Here is a 14,963-nt window from a genome sequence, read left to right on the forward strand (position 1 = left end):
TCCAAACCCCCAGTGATTCTATCTCTGGTAGAAATCAAAAGCTCAACAGTATAGTCCCTCGACCCTCCCAAGCTCCCACGTGATTCTGATACAGTAAGTTTTGGCGTTTGGGAACCACTGGAAGGACTCAGCAAAAGGATCTGACTTGGGTTTATGAAGGTCTAGTTGACTGTTCTGCAACGGTGAATGGTTTTACTGAAATCGGTACCCACAGAAAGCCCAATAAACCCAACCAACAACTCTTGTTAAAATGAATTAACTTTTATTGCTATTTCATAAAGCTTAATACTTTGCTAAAGGAAAAAATTATATAGATAATATAGCCATTAGAAGAAAGAGCAGGGCTAAGTGATACAAAAAAAGCAGTAAGCAGCAATAAAATTAATACCTACACAAAACTAGCAGTGCAATAAGATAAAGCAGAAAGCAGCTTTACACTGGGAAAAAAAGTTATTTAAATACAGAAATAGCACCTTACAAAAAGGAACTGAGAAATGTAAACTTGGTAGGTAGATTCAAGTATAAAAGTTATACCCCCAACTCTTGTACCAGAATGAAAGGGTTTCACAAACCCCAGACAGTGTAGGGCACACACACACCTCCCTCAGTGCTGACTCGAAGCTGCATTTCCTTAGCAGGATCGTGGACAATCTTTTTTTTTTTTTTTTTCTTTTACGAAATTCTACAACGATAGACTCAAGATTGCCACGGCTTCTTCACCACCCCTAATATCCAAGTCTAGCTCAGCTGCTCCACTACCATCAGTTGCTCTGTAACAAACAGATTCATACTCCCGACAGAAACAACCACTGCATTATTATTTCTACACATCACAAAGACACGTGAAGAAGTGGGGACTGAGTACAAAAGGAACCTGCTCTTGGTGTTCTATTGCTAAGTATGGTCACAGAATCATAATCTCATTTATGGGTTTGTTTCTTAACACCCCTCAAGAACTGTGAATCCTCTGAGGTTTATGTGGTCATATCGTGAACAGAATTAAAAAAAAAAAAAAGGATAGCAGAGAAGTTAAAGTGGCGGGCATCCAAGAACAGCAAGGAGAAAATCGGTCTGTGTTTTCATCTAAATATAGACCTCTCAAGTGAAAGTATTTTGTGGAAGGTCTGAAGCATGATATATTTAAAATGCATGTATCCTGTGCAGATTTATATGCCATGTGTCTTATAATCTACTTGAAAAAGGCATATTTTTGTTTCGATAGGCAACCCATCATATTAGTTCAGGGTAATCGTCACCATGCAATTAGATTAGCTGATGATGAGAATCACATTTTTTTATCAGTTTAACTCTAGAGAAGACTGTGAACAAGGGGGAAAAAATACCATCTTGTAAACTTTAAAAGTTTAGTGTTGATAAAAATTTTATATAATAGCAAATTTATTTAATCTGGCTACCTACCTCAAGTTTTCAAAAATCTTGTGGGGGTGATAAGGCTAATATTATCCTGTAGTTAATATAAAGCTACTTTATTCAGACTCCCAGAGTCTCTTAAATTAATATTTTTATTCTTTCATATAACATTTCCTTGGGTCCAAAAAATAAAAATAAAATCCCACACCAAGATTCCACAGCTAAGAAGTATAAAAAAGGAGAGAGGAATAAAGAAAGGAAGGAATGAAGGAAAGGAGGGAAAAATGAAGGGAGGGAGGGAAGGAGGGAGGGAGGGAGGGAGGAAAGGAGGGAGCCATTTACTCTGAAGAGACGAGGTAAATAATACATCTAGGCATACAAAGATCTAGTTTGGCTACTTAATGAAACCCTAAAGTAATATGGTTTAACAAAGGGATACTGGTAAGTTTCCAGAATTATATTTATGCTAGAACAACGATCCCCTGCACTCTCTGTTCTTATTTTGCACTCCTATGAAAAATAACTCTGATTTGAATATTCTTGGATTCTGAACATCAACGTGTCCGTTTTCCCTCTTACTCTTCCCAACATGAAGAAAAAAAAAGTAAAAGAAAAAAAATAAAGTATCACCTATTGTCCTACATCAATTTCTACACTGTCACTCTTCAGAATTCTACTAAAAGGTCCCAACTAGGTTCCAATTTTCCATATAATTCCTTTCTACCATCCTGATTTATTCAATAAACAGCAATTGCTAGAAGACATCCCATACCTGACGTTCTACAGTTAACATTTAAATTAAAAAAACCACAAGGGCATGTAGTGAAGGAAACTGAACATAGTAGGATTTTTTTTTTTTTTTTTTTTTTACAAACGAACAGTAAAACCTCACCGTTCACACAGTTATTGAGAAGCAGCTATCTGGCTGCTATAGTTCATCTTAGTTCTCAGGCCCAGCTCAGGTTAGCATAGTTCATTATAGCAAGGTGTGTCTTCACAGTTATTTTGGTCTTGACATTCCGTCATGTATATACACTTATCCACATTATTACTAGGTTGTAAAGTAAGTGCAGGGCAAATTATAGGAAAAAAGTACAAACATTCAAGTCGTCATACCCTGAAAAACATGTGTTTTGCTGTCGTTGTAAACTTCTTGCACTAAATCCCACTTCAGGAAAAAAATAAATAATACCATAGGATTCAAACTGAAGTTGGCTTCCTGATGAAGCCGAAGGAAGCAGTAGCTTTTTCAAACTGCAGAAAGGAAGTTTCTCTCACCACGGATCTACTCGGGGTGAGTGGGAATACACGTCAAGAACGCTCAACCCAGTTAAGTGCTAGACGGGCCCCCCCCCCACAACTTTAGAAAAACCACAAGGCTCCAGGAGGCTGTTCAGATCTCCTTCCAGCAATAAGATGATTCTTGAGTGAAAACCACGACAGTCAGTTGGTGCTTCCACTGTGACACCACGCACAGAGTCTAGACTCTAACTGGTAAGAAATGCACAATTAGGAACAATTACTTTCAGGAAAATAGATGCTTCCTGAAGATGGATAGTTAACATTAGAACCAGGGGATGCAGGAGAGAGGAAGGATGCATGCTGAAGACCAGATGGTTTGCATTCTAGTTTCCATTCACCATTAGGACATGCATGACCTGTAACACAGGGAAACTCAGGCACCTCCATCCCACCCCTGCTGGGCAAAGCTTCAGGTTAGGTGGCCCCGCCGCTGGGGATTTCGAGCCTCCTCTGTGCTGAGCTGGTGTTTCGTGACTGATTCCTTTCTCTTCTCCTAAGGACAGGGTCCCCGAGGCTGCCAGGCGTCTTGAAAAACGTCTCTCGATGTGTGCGTCGGATGCTCTTGGGGGTCACTGGAACTGGTGACTAAAATAGAGAAGAAAAAAAAAAAGACTACATAAAAACAGAAGTGAAGTCAAATTGTACCCAATCTCTGAACTGGAAGCCCCCTCTTTTTTTTTTTTCTTTTCTTAATTGAAGTATAGTTGATGTACAATATTGTGCCAATCTCTGCTGTACAGCAAAGTGACTCAGTTATACACATACAGATGTTTGTTTTTTATATTCTTTTCCATTATGGTTGATCATAGGATATTGAATATAATTCCGTGCTATACAGTAGGACCTTGTTGTTTATCCATCCTACATATAATAGTTTACATCTGCTGATCCCAAACTCCCAGTCCTGCCCTCCCCCTTGGCAACCACCAGTCTGTTCTCTATGTCTGTGAGTCTGTTTCTATTTTGTAGATAGGTTCATTTGTGCCATATTTTAGATTCCACATATAAGTGATATCATATGGTATTTGTCTTTCTCTTTCTGACTTACTTCACTTAGTATGATCATCTCTAGTTGCATCCATGTTGCTGTAAATGGCATTATTTCATTCTTTTTTATGGCTGAGTAGTATTCCACTGTATATATATACCACATCTTCTTACCCACTCATCTGTCAGTGGACATTTAGGTTGTTGCCAGGTCTTGGCTATTGTGAACAGTGCTGCTATGAACATAGGGGTGCATGTATTTTTCTGAATTCTAGTTTTGTCTGGATATATGCCCAGGAGTGGGATTGCAGGATCATAGGGTAATTCTATTTTTAGTTTTCTGAGGAATCTCCACACTGTCTTCCATAGTGGCTGCACCAACTTACATTCCCACTAACAGTGTAGGAGCCCCCTCTTGACCTGTGTCGCTGTGATCCCCATGCAGGTGTTCCATCCTCTTTGCTTTTCTGTCACACTCCTCCAGTGTATCTCCTTCACAACGCTTACCACAGCTGGAAATTAGCTGATTTATTCTGTGTGCAGGAAGGCAGCCTAGCGAAGAGGTCACAAGTGTGGCACTGACACCTGCAGCCAGGGTTTGGGCTCTGCCATAACTAGCTGTGTGACCTTGGGCAAATGACTTAACCTAACCAGTTTATCCCTCAGTTTCTTCATCCATAGATGGGGACGATAAAAGTACCAACTTAGCAGGGTTGTAGCAATTAAAGGAGATGATATTAATAAAGCACTTTGGATCATGCCAGGCAAGTAGTATGTGCATGTGTCTTTGCTCTTTTTGTTTACTTGCTAATATTTATCCTCTCACGTTAAATATTTATCCCTTTAATGTGCCCTAAAAGGGCAGGAACCATTATCCTGTTTACTGTTATATCTTTACTGCTTAGGTCAGTGCCTGGCACATAACTGGTGATCAGGAAGCATATGCTATATTATAATCGCCTTGTTTAAAAACTAACATGTATATTTCAATGTCTAACAAACTTTTGAGCCCCTGAATTACTTATCTAAAATACTTTTGGCCACAACGTAACCCTTTCTCTGGGAGAGAAATAATTGCTCTGAACAATGCCTAATGCATAACAGGAATTCAACAAATGCTCACTGACTGAACTACAGATGGAGTTGGGGGAGGCAAATAAAGTACTGATTAATTTATATCGATTACAGACATTTATCTATGTACACCTGTATCGATTTTGAGTATGTATATATATACACATCAAGGAAACAATGGATATATTAATATATAGCCATTGCCTCCTAAACAATGCATTTTATGAAATGATAGACACTAAAAATCTTTGAGCTAGTATCAAGACTTTCGTTTCCCTTGATTGTTTCTATAGCTGCACAATTAAAATTCAGGATGGTCTCCGTTATGGACCTAATGAAATGAGAGCTTGGAGAAATCATCTGAATATTCAGCGTGCATCAAAAATCCCCAGGAACTATGCTTTAAATAAGTTCCTTCTGATTCTAAGAAACAGATTGACACCTAAAACGAGTTTTGCCTTTAAAGCACAGGATCTCCCACCTTCTGTCTCCACGCTTTATGAACTAAGCAGATACCTCTGGGTCTACAGTGGAAGCCAGGTAGAATCTGATGTAGAACCCCTGTCCTACGGTTGTTTGACTAAAATCTGATTAAACGCAGGCGATTGCTATCACGGAGTGAAGCGCCTTCTTGTGCGGAGCTGAAATGAACCTCAGGACTCACCTGTTGTAATTTCACCACAGAGGCTGGATGTCCTCCGTAAACGGGGGACTCGGGCTGGATGATGCTGTGTGATCGTGACATCACCGGACTCAGGTTAAGTGAGTGCGGACCCTGAAGCTGAGCGTCTGCGGAGGGGAGCGTCGATGATTTTGGATTAACCAGGGCAGCAGGGCCGATGAGAAGATGAGCTCTTGATCCGAGGCCAGGCAAGCCAAGATTCACAGGTCCCGTGCTTGGGAGGGCACTGGGAGCAGAGGACACCGGCCCGGGCATCGTGGGTGAATAGAGAACAGGAAAAGGGCCCAGCGTCGGCGATGGTAAGACCACGCATGGAACACTGAGCGGCGGCAGCGGACCTGAAGACGGTCCCACAGCGCGGGGGGTCTGATTGCCGGATAAGAGCACACCGAAACCATTTAATCCTGGAAGAGAAGCAGAACAAGGTGAACGTCAGGGCGATGTGAAGACACCGTCCAAGCTCCCACCCCTCAGGGCCCTTTCAAACGGGAGCCCACTGTCGATCAACCCTCACGCCGCAGCCCGGCCACCCACTCTGTGCTCTCCCAGCCCCGCGCCGCCTCCTTGCCACAGTGGCCACCGCTGAATTCCCACAGTTACCTATGTGGCAGTTTGGTGGATGCTTGAGTCTCCTGAGAGACTTTATTAATGTGAGCTCCACTGAATCCAAATTGAGGAGGAAAGTGAACTTGGTTGGGAACAATGATAGCTTCCTTTTTTACAAACTTCTAACAGAAATTTATATCTCCCTCAATTAAGACCACGGGCAACAAATCACAACAGAATGAACGGTACCTTGACTTTATCACTAGTAAAAAGCACAGGATGTATTCATGTAATGTTACCACGATGGCAGATGTCTTAAGAGTCTAACGGTCTCCACAACTTTGAAGTTATGAGAGGCCTGCACTTGCTGTCAGATCTTTTTATTACTATAATTTAAGATAATTCCTTTTCTAACTGGATTTCAATATAATTGGCTTCCTCTGTGATCCTATGTATTTAATTCTCTGCATTTGTAAACATCCTGAGGAGGAATCCACAGCCTTCACCATAGTGTCCAAGGGTCCATGGCCCAGAAAAAGCTACTGATGCCTATGCTGGGCTGTCATTTTCATTCTGAAGAAGCCGGGTCTGTTTTTTTATTTATTAAGGTATCAGCAACACTGAGTAGCGTGCTTAGACGAAACCCTCACAAAATATTTGCTAAAGGAATAAAGAATGTTTTCTAGATAAATGAGTAATAACAAACACCTACCTAACCTGTGATGGGAACAAGGAATTGAAGAAAATCACTTTAAGTCTCTTTGCAAGAGAGCAGCTTCATGTACACAATGCATATTTTAAAAATTAGGTATCTGTTATATTTCAGCTTTATTTCAAGAGTAAGGGCATTTATTGAGTCTTACTAAGCGTCAGGCACTATTATTCTAAGTGCTTTAGATGTATTATCTTATTAAATTTAATCCAATTTTCACAGCACCCCCATGAAGCAGGTGCTCTTATTATTGCTGTTTTACCAATGAGGAGGGCTGAATACTTAAGTTCACGCAGATAATAAGTGGTTTTAACGTCCAGCCCTCTCTCTCCAGCCCTGCACTAGACCACAAGGGCATGTCAGCACTTCTGGATATTTAAGAGATCAGCATGTGAGCTGCACATGGTGGCCAGGACGTTCATATTGTTAAACTGAACCACTGCCAGATTCAGCTGAATTATGAAAACAGAATCATCTTTTGAATTCGTTGTGCTTTTTTACCAAGTAAAGTTGAGTGCATTAAAAATAAATTACCTGCCCTAACTGTTTTCTCCTTACCCGTGAGGTTGGTGAAAGTGAAAGCAGCCTCTGCCTTCATTTCGTCGATGGAGAAAGCAAGGGGCTAGGAGTGAAATGACTCAGAGGAGGCAGCTCATCAATGCACCAGCTTGGTCGGGTGACATGAACAAAAATTTAAACATCAAATTTATGGCCCGAGTACCCCAGGGGACTCGAAGACATGACACCCCTTACCTGCTGGCGACTGCACATAAAGATACTGCAGCAAAGAGGGCTCTTTGGTGCTTTCATTTTCTTTCGAAGGCTTTTCTATCTCTGTATTTCTAGAAGGATTTCCCCACTCAGAAGAAATGAAGCAGTCTGATGTAGCCTTTCCCGAAACCTCCTTTGCCACAGAAAGTTGTCCATTCATGTGAATGTCTTCATGGGGTGCAGGTCCCCTTTTATCCACGGTCTTGGAAGAGGCAATGTCTGTGGAATCTGAGGGTTTCTAAGCACAACGCAACCAGGAACCAGAAAAGCAAGTCAAAATCCCAGCAGTAAATTATAATAACAGCTTTCTCCAAATAGCTAACACATAAACAAAAAGGTCAGACACAGCTGTGTGCCACCCTGATTTGTGTATGTCAGTTGTTTCTGTCATATTTATAGGAATGGCCTGAAGATCACTGTCACGTCACGGGCTTCTGTAGGCTTATGATTTCTTAAGCACAGAAACGATGGAGATTTTAATAATGGGAAACTGGGTATGGTGTTTAGACTGTGAAATAAATTTCTGAGCTGGAACACATAAAGGGTGTTGATGCTGCAGGCTTTTAGGGCTTGATAAGAATTGCAGGGCTGACCCAAAGCTGTCTTGGTTATCTAAGACACGTATATATACATATACCAGTCAGTCTTTTCCTTCTGTTTTGCAACCCCAGGCTATATACAAAATTAGAAAAATTCATTCTGGCAGGAGGAAGGCATAGGGGAGGAAGGGTCTTAATTAATGGACTGATTTCCATGAGGTGTGCCTCACTGATCCTCTACAAACGGCTGCAGGGAGTGCTTCTGCTTTCTGAAAGTTTTACCAGTCATATCTCATTAACCTCCGAAAGGCTACTGTGGACAGCTCAGATTTTTGTTCGTTTCATTTTGTGGCTAGGGGAATGGGCTCTCTGAGCAGTGACACGAGCACTGACATAGACACTGAGAGCCAAACGGCACCTACATTCCTGACTGTGGACCTCAGGTGCACCCTGGATTAAGATGATTATTTCATCAACGTGTTAAAAAAAAAAAAGTATAGCAAAAAAGACTGGGAAAGAATATACAAACATGTTGACAGTGATTGCCTCTATGTGGTGGGATTATGGGTAGGTTTTTTTCCCTTTATACTTTTTATTTATTTATTTATTTATGGCTGTGTTGGGTCTTCATTTCTGTGCGAGGGCTTTCTCTAGTTGCAGCAAGTGGGGGTCACTCTTCATCGCGGTGCACGGGCCTCTCACTGTCGCGGCCTCTCTTGTTGCGGAGCACAGGCTCCAGACGCGCAGGCTCAGTAGTTGTGGCTCACGGGCCCAGCCGCTCCGCGGCATGTGGGATCCTCCCAGACCAGGGCTCGAACCCGTGTCCCCTGCATTAGCAGGCAGATTCTCAACCACTGCGCCACCAGGGAAGCCCCAACCCTTTATACTTTTTAGCGTTTTATGCAAAGTGTGATTTTTATAAAAATCACTTTTATTACAGTACTGCTTCATGGCAAGATTATTTGGGACAGCCAGTCCTGGGCTTAATTATACAGGTGACACATGCACTACTTCCTATTCCAGACTCAGTAGCTTATCTGTGTGTCTCTGTTGGGAAGGAACTACGGGTCGACGGGCCGTCAGCTAGCACGTCCACCTGAACCCCTTACCTTGGGCATGACGAGGGAGAGGGGGCCGTCTTCGCAGTCCCTGCTTTGTCTCTTCGTGGCCGGCTCCTCCTCCTCCTGCGGCTTCCTCTCTTCCCCGAGGCGCTTCTGAACTGAGGGCGTGGCTGACCGCTCTGCTGTGCCTTCCGAGCCCCTGCTGTCCCTCTCGGACCCTGACCCCGACCCCGGGGACGGCGGCTCTTGCAGGCTCCCACACAGCATGAACAGCGAGGTGGAGGGCACGTACACCAGGGGCTGGCCGGCCAGCAGAGCTGGCTTCAGGCTCTCCGCGTCCAAGGCGGCAGAGGCGAGGGAGACACCTCCTTGTCCGTTCAGACCATTCTGGGCAGAGAAGGCCTGCAAGTCCGTTGGAGCCACGGAAAGTACTGGGTGGGCCAAGGCATTAACACAGTATTCTGAGTCAACAGAGAGGCCGGGGAAAGGAGCAGCGGCCTCCAGGCTGCTTGATGGAGGTATCGCTCTCTGATTGGCAAAAGCTTCTGCCCTGTGATAAAAGAAACAGAGTGGGGCCCATCCAGTTACCACATTCTACCAACTCCTGACTCTGCTTTCCTAAAGAGAGATGTACCAAAGCAGGAGTGAGAGAATACTGCTCAGGATGCTATTAAAGCGCACTCTCTGAGCACGTGAGCCGACTCCAGAGGCAGGTGACCATATCACCTGGATGGATGGTTAGGGGTGGGGCAGGGGGATCTCAGGTGAGGGCTAATAGCGGCTCCCCCCCCTGCCTCTCCCACAGCCAGTAGTCACCAGCTACCCAGCACGTACCCCTTCCCAGGCACACAGATGCTACAGTGACTAGCATAATAGGGTAATTATTTCACGTAATTATTATAACACTAGCTACTCTCATCCATCCCCCCTGCCCCCGTCTACTAGGGAGGAAGACTGAAGCTCAGAGGCTAATCCACCCACTGAAGGTCACCCAGTGGGGCCTCACAGTCAATCACTGTGAGAGATCCTGGGTAGATAACAGAGTCTAGGCCAGACATTGATTTAAAGGACACACCTAGTTTGTCTCAAATCCACTGTGAGATAAATGAAGTGGGCAGTGAGTGAGGAAATAAATTTATCTACAAAATTATTTTCTGTTATTCTTGTCCCATTCTGCTCCATATTACTACAGAATTTTTAGGCAGCACACATTCAAAATTAAGTCCCCTCAATCTAGGAGATTATAAACGATGTCTGGGCCTTTTATAGAGAAAAATTTCCAAATACTAGAAAGCATGTTTATATTTTTAGTATTATTTTGGAAGTAAATGAGGAAGACTCTTTTGACACTCCTTTAAGAACTAGTAAGTAGAGAACAGGGATTTCCCTAAACCTCTGTGATGGAATCACTGAGAGCAATTTTGCCCACATTCTCGCCCCCTGTGGTGCTGGGAATAAGCGGAGTGCACGGGGATTGCAGAGATGAGTAAAGCTCTCCAACCACAGCCTCCCGGAACGAGTGATGGCTATCACTCAGCTCCATGAAACAACGTGCCCACGCTGATGGTCGCGCCCACTGCCCTACCTCTGGCCATTCACCTTCAACCTCCCCATCTCCACCAGTAAGACCACCGTCACCTGAGACCCAGGTGTTCTTTGTGATGCTTCTTTTCTACTTCAGTGACTCTTGCTGACTCACTGTCTTATACTGATTTCCATTTCTTCCCATCCGCAGCTGACACGGCTCAGACCAGCACCACAGCAGACCAGAATGACTCGGAATGCTCTATTCTATGATCTCCTAATCTGAAGCCCTTCTCTATTCCAACCCCACCTGCTTAAAGCAGCCAGAATGGTCTTCTCCAGTGAACCTACAATAACTCTTTACCATCCATCTAATAAATCCAAACTCTTCAACTTGGCTTTCAAAGCTTTCTGCCAACTTGACCTACTTACCTCCAATATCCCAAGCTCTTCTTATAAATACTTTCTTTCACGATCCTATTTGGACAAATCATTAAGGCCAGACTAACCAGTTTATTTCCCCTCCACTCCCTGATCCTGGCTCAACAATCTGTTTCTTCCCATGTCTGGCATTATAAAGTCTTTGCTTTAGCATTTCCTCTGCTAATATATGATTTCCTTGAAAATCAGACCCCAAATCTGACTCAGCTCTGTCGCTTAATAGCATTGTGACCTTGGGCAAGTTACTTAACCTCTCTGGGTTTCAGTTTCCTCTCTGTAAAATGAGGATAATAGTACCAACCTCAAAAAGTTGTTTTTATGATATTAGATGAGATAATACACATAAAACTTCAGGAATAGTACCTGGTAGTTCATAAACAACGTTAGCTACAATGATGACAAAGTGGTTCATGGGACTATGATGTGTCATTTCTCAGTGTCACGTTAGTAGTGACTTGTCTTTTCTCATTGTATTTGCCTTTTTATTTATTTTTTTCCTTGTAAGCTTTCATGGCCTAGGGGAATAAATTTTTCATACTTTTGTGTCTCTGATGCCATATCCTGCACAGTGTTGGGCACAAGGGGGAAACTTACAAAATTCTTAATAAACAAATGGCTGACTTTTGAGCAGGACTGTTAAATTTTACCTTTTGATGGGTGGCATTTCAATTTAGTCAAAGTTAAGACTAGGAAATAGAAAAAAATATACTTGGAGTTTTTAAGACTACTTACTGTGAATTGTCTTCTATTTTCTGTCTGTAGACAGCTGCCAGACTTCCAATTTCTAAGGAGTAGCCACTTGATCCTAAAAAGGAAAATGAAGGTCTAGCGAATATAGCAAGGGACTTATACACACCAATTATATATAGCAGGATTCATTATTCACAGCTCAGGGATTATAAGACTATCTCAAATCCATTCTGGTTTTGATTCAAATAGAGAAATGTCCAGAAGCTAGCTGTTAATGGTGAATGCAGGTCTCATCAAATATTAGTAAGAAAACAAAACAAAGCAAGTATTGCTCTGTAAGTCTGATGAATTGCTGAGACGCATCAAACAGGCCAACCATGGCAAACCAAATGATCTTCAATCTTTAAGGCCGACTAGAATCAATTTCAGGCGTGGGGCTATGTTTATAACCTTGAAGTCACCAACTCTTTTACCCCCCCAAATCATTGCACTTGAGGTAAGTGGAAAAAAACAGGCAAAGCCTAGAGTCAGCTCACTTTAAAATGACAGTGCATGGGTCGGGCTACAATTACATGGTGACTGATGGATTCCATGGATTAAGTAAAGGCAGATACCTTGTTTTTCTCTGTAAGGGCTGCTGGGTTCTGAGTTCACTTTCCTCTGGATCCTCTCAGAAGCCTGATCTGAGTTAAAAGAGCCATGTCGAGCAAGCTTCTGTTTTGCACAGAACTGAATGTGGCCGTACGTTTCTCTTTTCAATTCTGGTAGGACAGATGCAGAAACATCCACTAGTTCTTCATCTAAATAAATAAGAGAATTGGTAGTGTTGTTATACAGCTATAATTCAGGATAATATTAGCCTTTTTAAGATATGGCTTTGAGGACCTATCATTGTAATGGAGCTACCCTATAAATTAAAAACTAAGACAATCAAAGGAACTTTATGAGCCTTGTGTCAAACCCCAATTTCTTTCAATGTATTGTACTAGTCCTTTTTAAAAGTTAGTGGATGACTTTAAAGTAAGACTGAATCCATATATATTCTAAAATTATCTAAACTGCAAAAAAAGTAGAACAGGATGTTCTATAACCCAAATTAGAATGGACCTGACATTTTAGATGCTTTCTTTGGGCAGAGATATCCAAGGAAAACCCAATCATACTCAGCCCAACATGCATATTTGGAGATTTTAACATTAATTGAGATCAGCCTCTTACGCCACAGCCCTAGGGCAATGAGTATAAGAACCTGTGTTTTCTATTATTATGCTTTATTATTTCTTTCTTATGCAGTAGGAGGCTCAGTTACTAAGTGACCAAAGGAATAAGGTCAGCAGAAACTTCACGGCTGAAATGCTGCAGAACAGTGAAGATAATAGAAGGCTGGGCTTTGGAGGCACATTTTATGCTTAAATAAGCCTGTATGAAATCAGGACAGAAATTTCTATACAGAACTAGGCCAAGATTCTATAAAGAAATGACCCCTGTTGTTCAGATAGTCATTCCTACCCCGCTCATCTGTGCTATTTTTTTGTAAGTTCAAAGCATGTACATTTAAATTATAAGACTGATTTAATAAACTGAAAGGCCCAGCTAGACTTACATTTTCTGAAACACACAAATATTGAAAAAGAAAATCACTTATAGTTTTCTTTTTCTTATAACAAAAACCCAACAGATGTCCTGTTTAGAAAATCGGAAGTTAAAAAAAAAAATCAGAAGTTATAGACTCAAAAAGAAGAAAATGGGTCAAGATAGTAATGGATCATATCTACCCTCCTTCCTGAAACAAATAAAATATTGGACAAAATATATAAAACAGTGGCTCTCAAGACACTGGACATCAGGACAGTGATCCCTTAGAGATCACTGGGAAGAACTTAACCCACATCCTCTCTGAATTCCTACCGAGCCAGTACTGCCATGGGTAGTGCTTAAGAGTTCTCTAATTTTCCAATGTGTGCTAATTATACACCTTCAATAGAAGCTCATTAACCAACTGAAGTGCATAAGGCACTGATCTGGGTACTAGGGTGTAACCAAAGGTGAATAAAAACTGTGTCTGCCCTCAAAATTGTACAGCAGGGACAAAGCATAATATCATCACCAAGTACAATAGCATGACGCCAAACTGCAAGAGTTTAGATGAGACACTCTGCTCTGGGTGATCAGGGAGAACTTCATGCAAGAGCTGATGTTTGAGCGAGATCTTGAAGGTTGAATAGAATATTTTTATGTTGAAAGGGGGAAGAGAGCTTCACAGGTGAAAAGACTGGGAGAAGCCAGAAGAGGAGTAGAAAGTGGCAAAGTTGTACACTTCATGCTGGCAGGGACCATATCACACACGTCTTTGAATCTCTCACGGCATTAGAACAGGCAAACCTCGGAGATATTGCGGGTTTGGTTCTAGACCACTGCAATAAAGCGAGTCACATGAATTTTTTGGTTCCCCAGTACATATAAAAGTTAGGCTTACACTATATTGTAGTGTGCAATAGCACCATATCTAAACAATGTACATACCTTAGTTAAAAAAATACTTTATTGCTAAAAAATGCTAAGCATCACCTGACAAGGCAGGGTTGCCACAAACGTTCAATTTGTGAAAAACACAGTATCTGCGCAGTGCGATAACATGAAGTATGCCTGCATAGTCCACATGAAGTAAGTACTTGCTGGGTTGAATGAATTATACTTGGTTTTAAGTGGTTTCATCTAGTTCCTAAGTGAATAATGTGTTACCAGTGAGGTAGAGAGCTATATCTCTTATAAGCCTGGGTTAAGTGCAGGAATTTATGCTACTAAGACTAAAATTGGAAAGGTAACTTAAAAATAACTTTAGTAAAAAAAAAAAAAAATAACTTTCGTGGCTTTTTTCCAGGCAGCATAGCCATACATAAAGTAGCTGGTGCAGAAGGATCCAGTCCCCAGTTGTGCAAATATTACTTTTGAAGTTAGTAGAAGATAATACCCTCTTTTGCTCTAATTTAGTAAAATTATGACATTCGCAACCTTTTAAATAAATTACAAAAAAGGTGTTCATTACATCCATACTATATTTAGAAGCCATCTTACCACATATTTGTTTTGGGATAGTAATTGATATAATTTTTACATTATCTGGAATTTCAAAGAAAAACAATGTTTTATTCTGCTAATGCAGAAACAACCAGAGTTCATAAGAAGTGTCATTTAAAAAATTAAAAAAATTTTTCTTTTATGAAGTGTCATTTTTAATCCTCAGTCCCAAACTTCCAGGAACT

The 14,963-nt window shown here is 41.6% G+C and overlaps 1 protein-coding gene across 1 annotated transcript in view; it reads right to left on the reverse strand.

Moving 5' to 3' along the window:
- Positions 1 to 608: 608 nt before the first annotated feature.
- The window catches only part of E2F7 (E2F transcription factor 7), a 32,632-nt gene continuing 18,277 nt past the window's right edge, over positions 609 to 14,963 (reverse strand). Inside the window, exons 8-13 of the mRNA XM_036864723.1 lie at positions 12,315 to 12,500; positions 11,743 to 11,815; positions 9,094 to 9,595; positions 7,428 to 7,683; positions 5,399 to 5,820; positions 609 to 3,258 (exon numbers count right to left, since the gene is read on the reverse strand). Of these exons, the coding sequence (XP_036720618.1) occupies positions 3,088 to 3,258; positions 5,399 to 5,820; positions 7,428 to 7,683; positions 9,094 to 9,595; positions 11,743 to 11,815; positions 12,315 to 12,500 (1,610 nt within the window). The 3' untranslated portion in view covers positions 609 to 3,087. The remainder of the gene's footprint in view (positions 3,259 to 5,398; positions 5,821 to 7,427; positions 7,684 to 9,093; positions 9,596 to 11,742; positions 11,816 to 12,314; positions 12,501 to 14,963) is intronic.

This window comes from Balaenoptera musculus, chromosome 10 (genome assembly GCF_009873245.2).
Source record: "Balaenoptera musculus isolate JJ_BM4_2016_0621 chromosome 10, mBalMus1.pri.v3, whole genome shotgun sequence".
In the NCBI taxonomy this organism is placed as follows: Eukaryota; Metazoa; Chordata; class Mammalia; order Artiodactyla; family Balaenopteridae; genus Balaenoptera; species Balaenoptera musculus.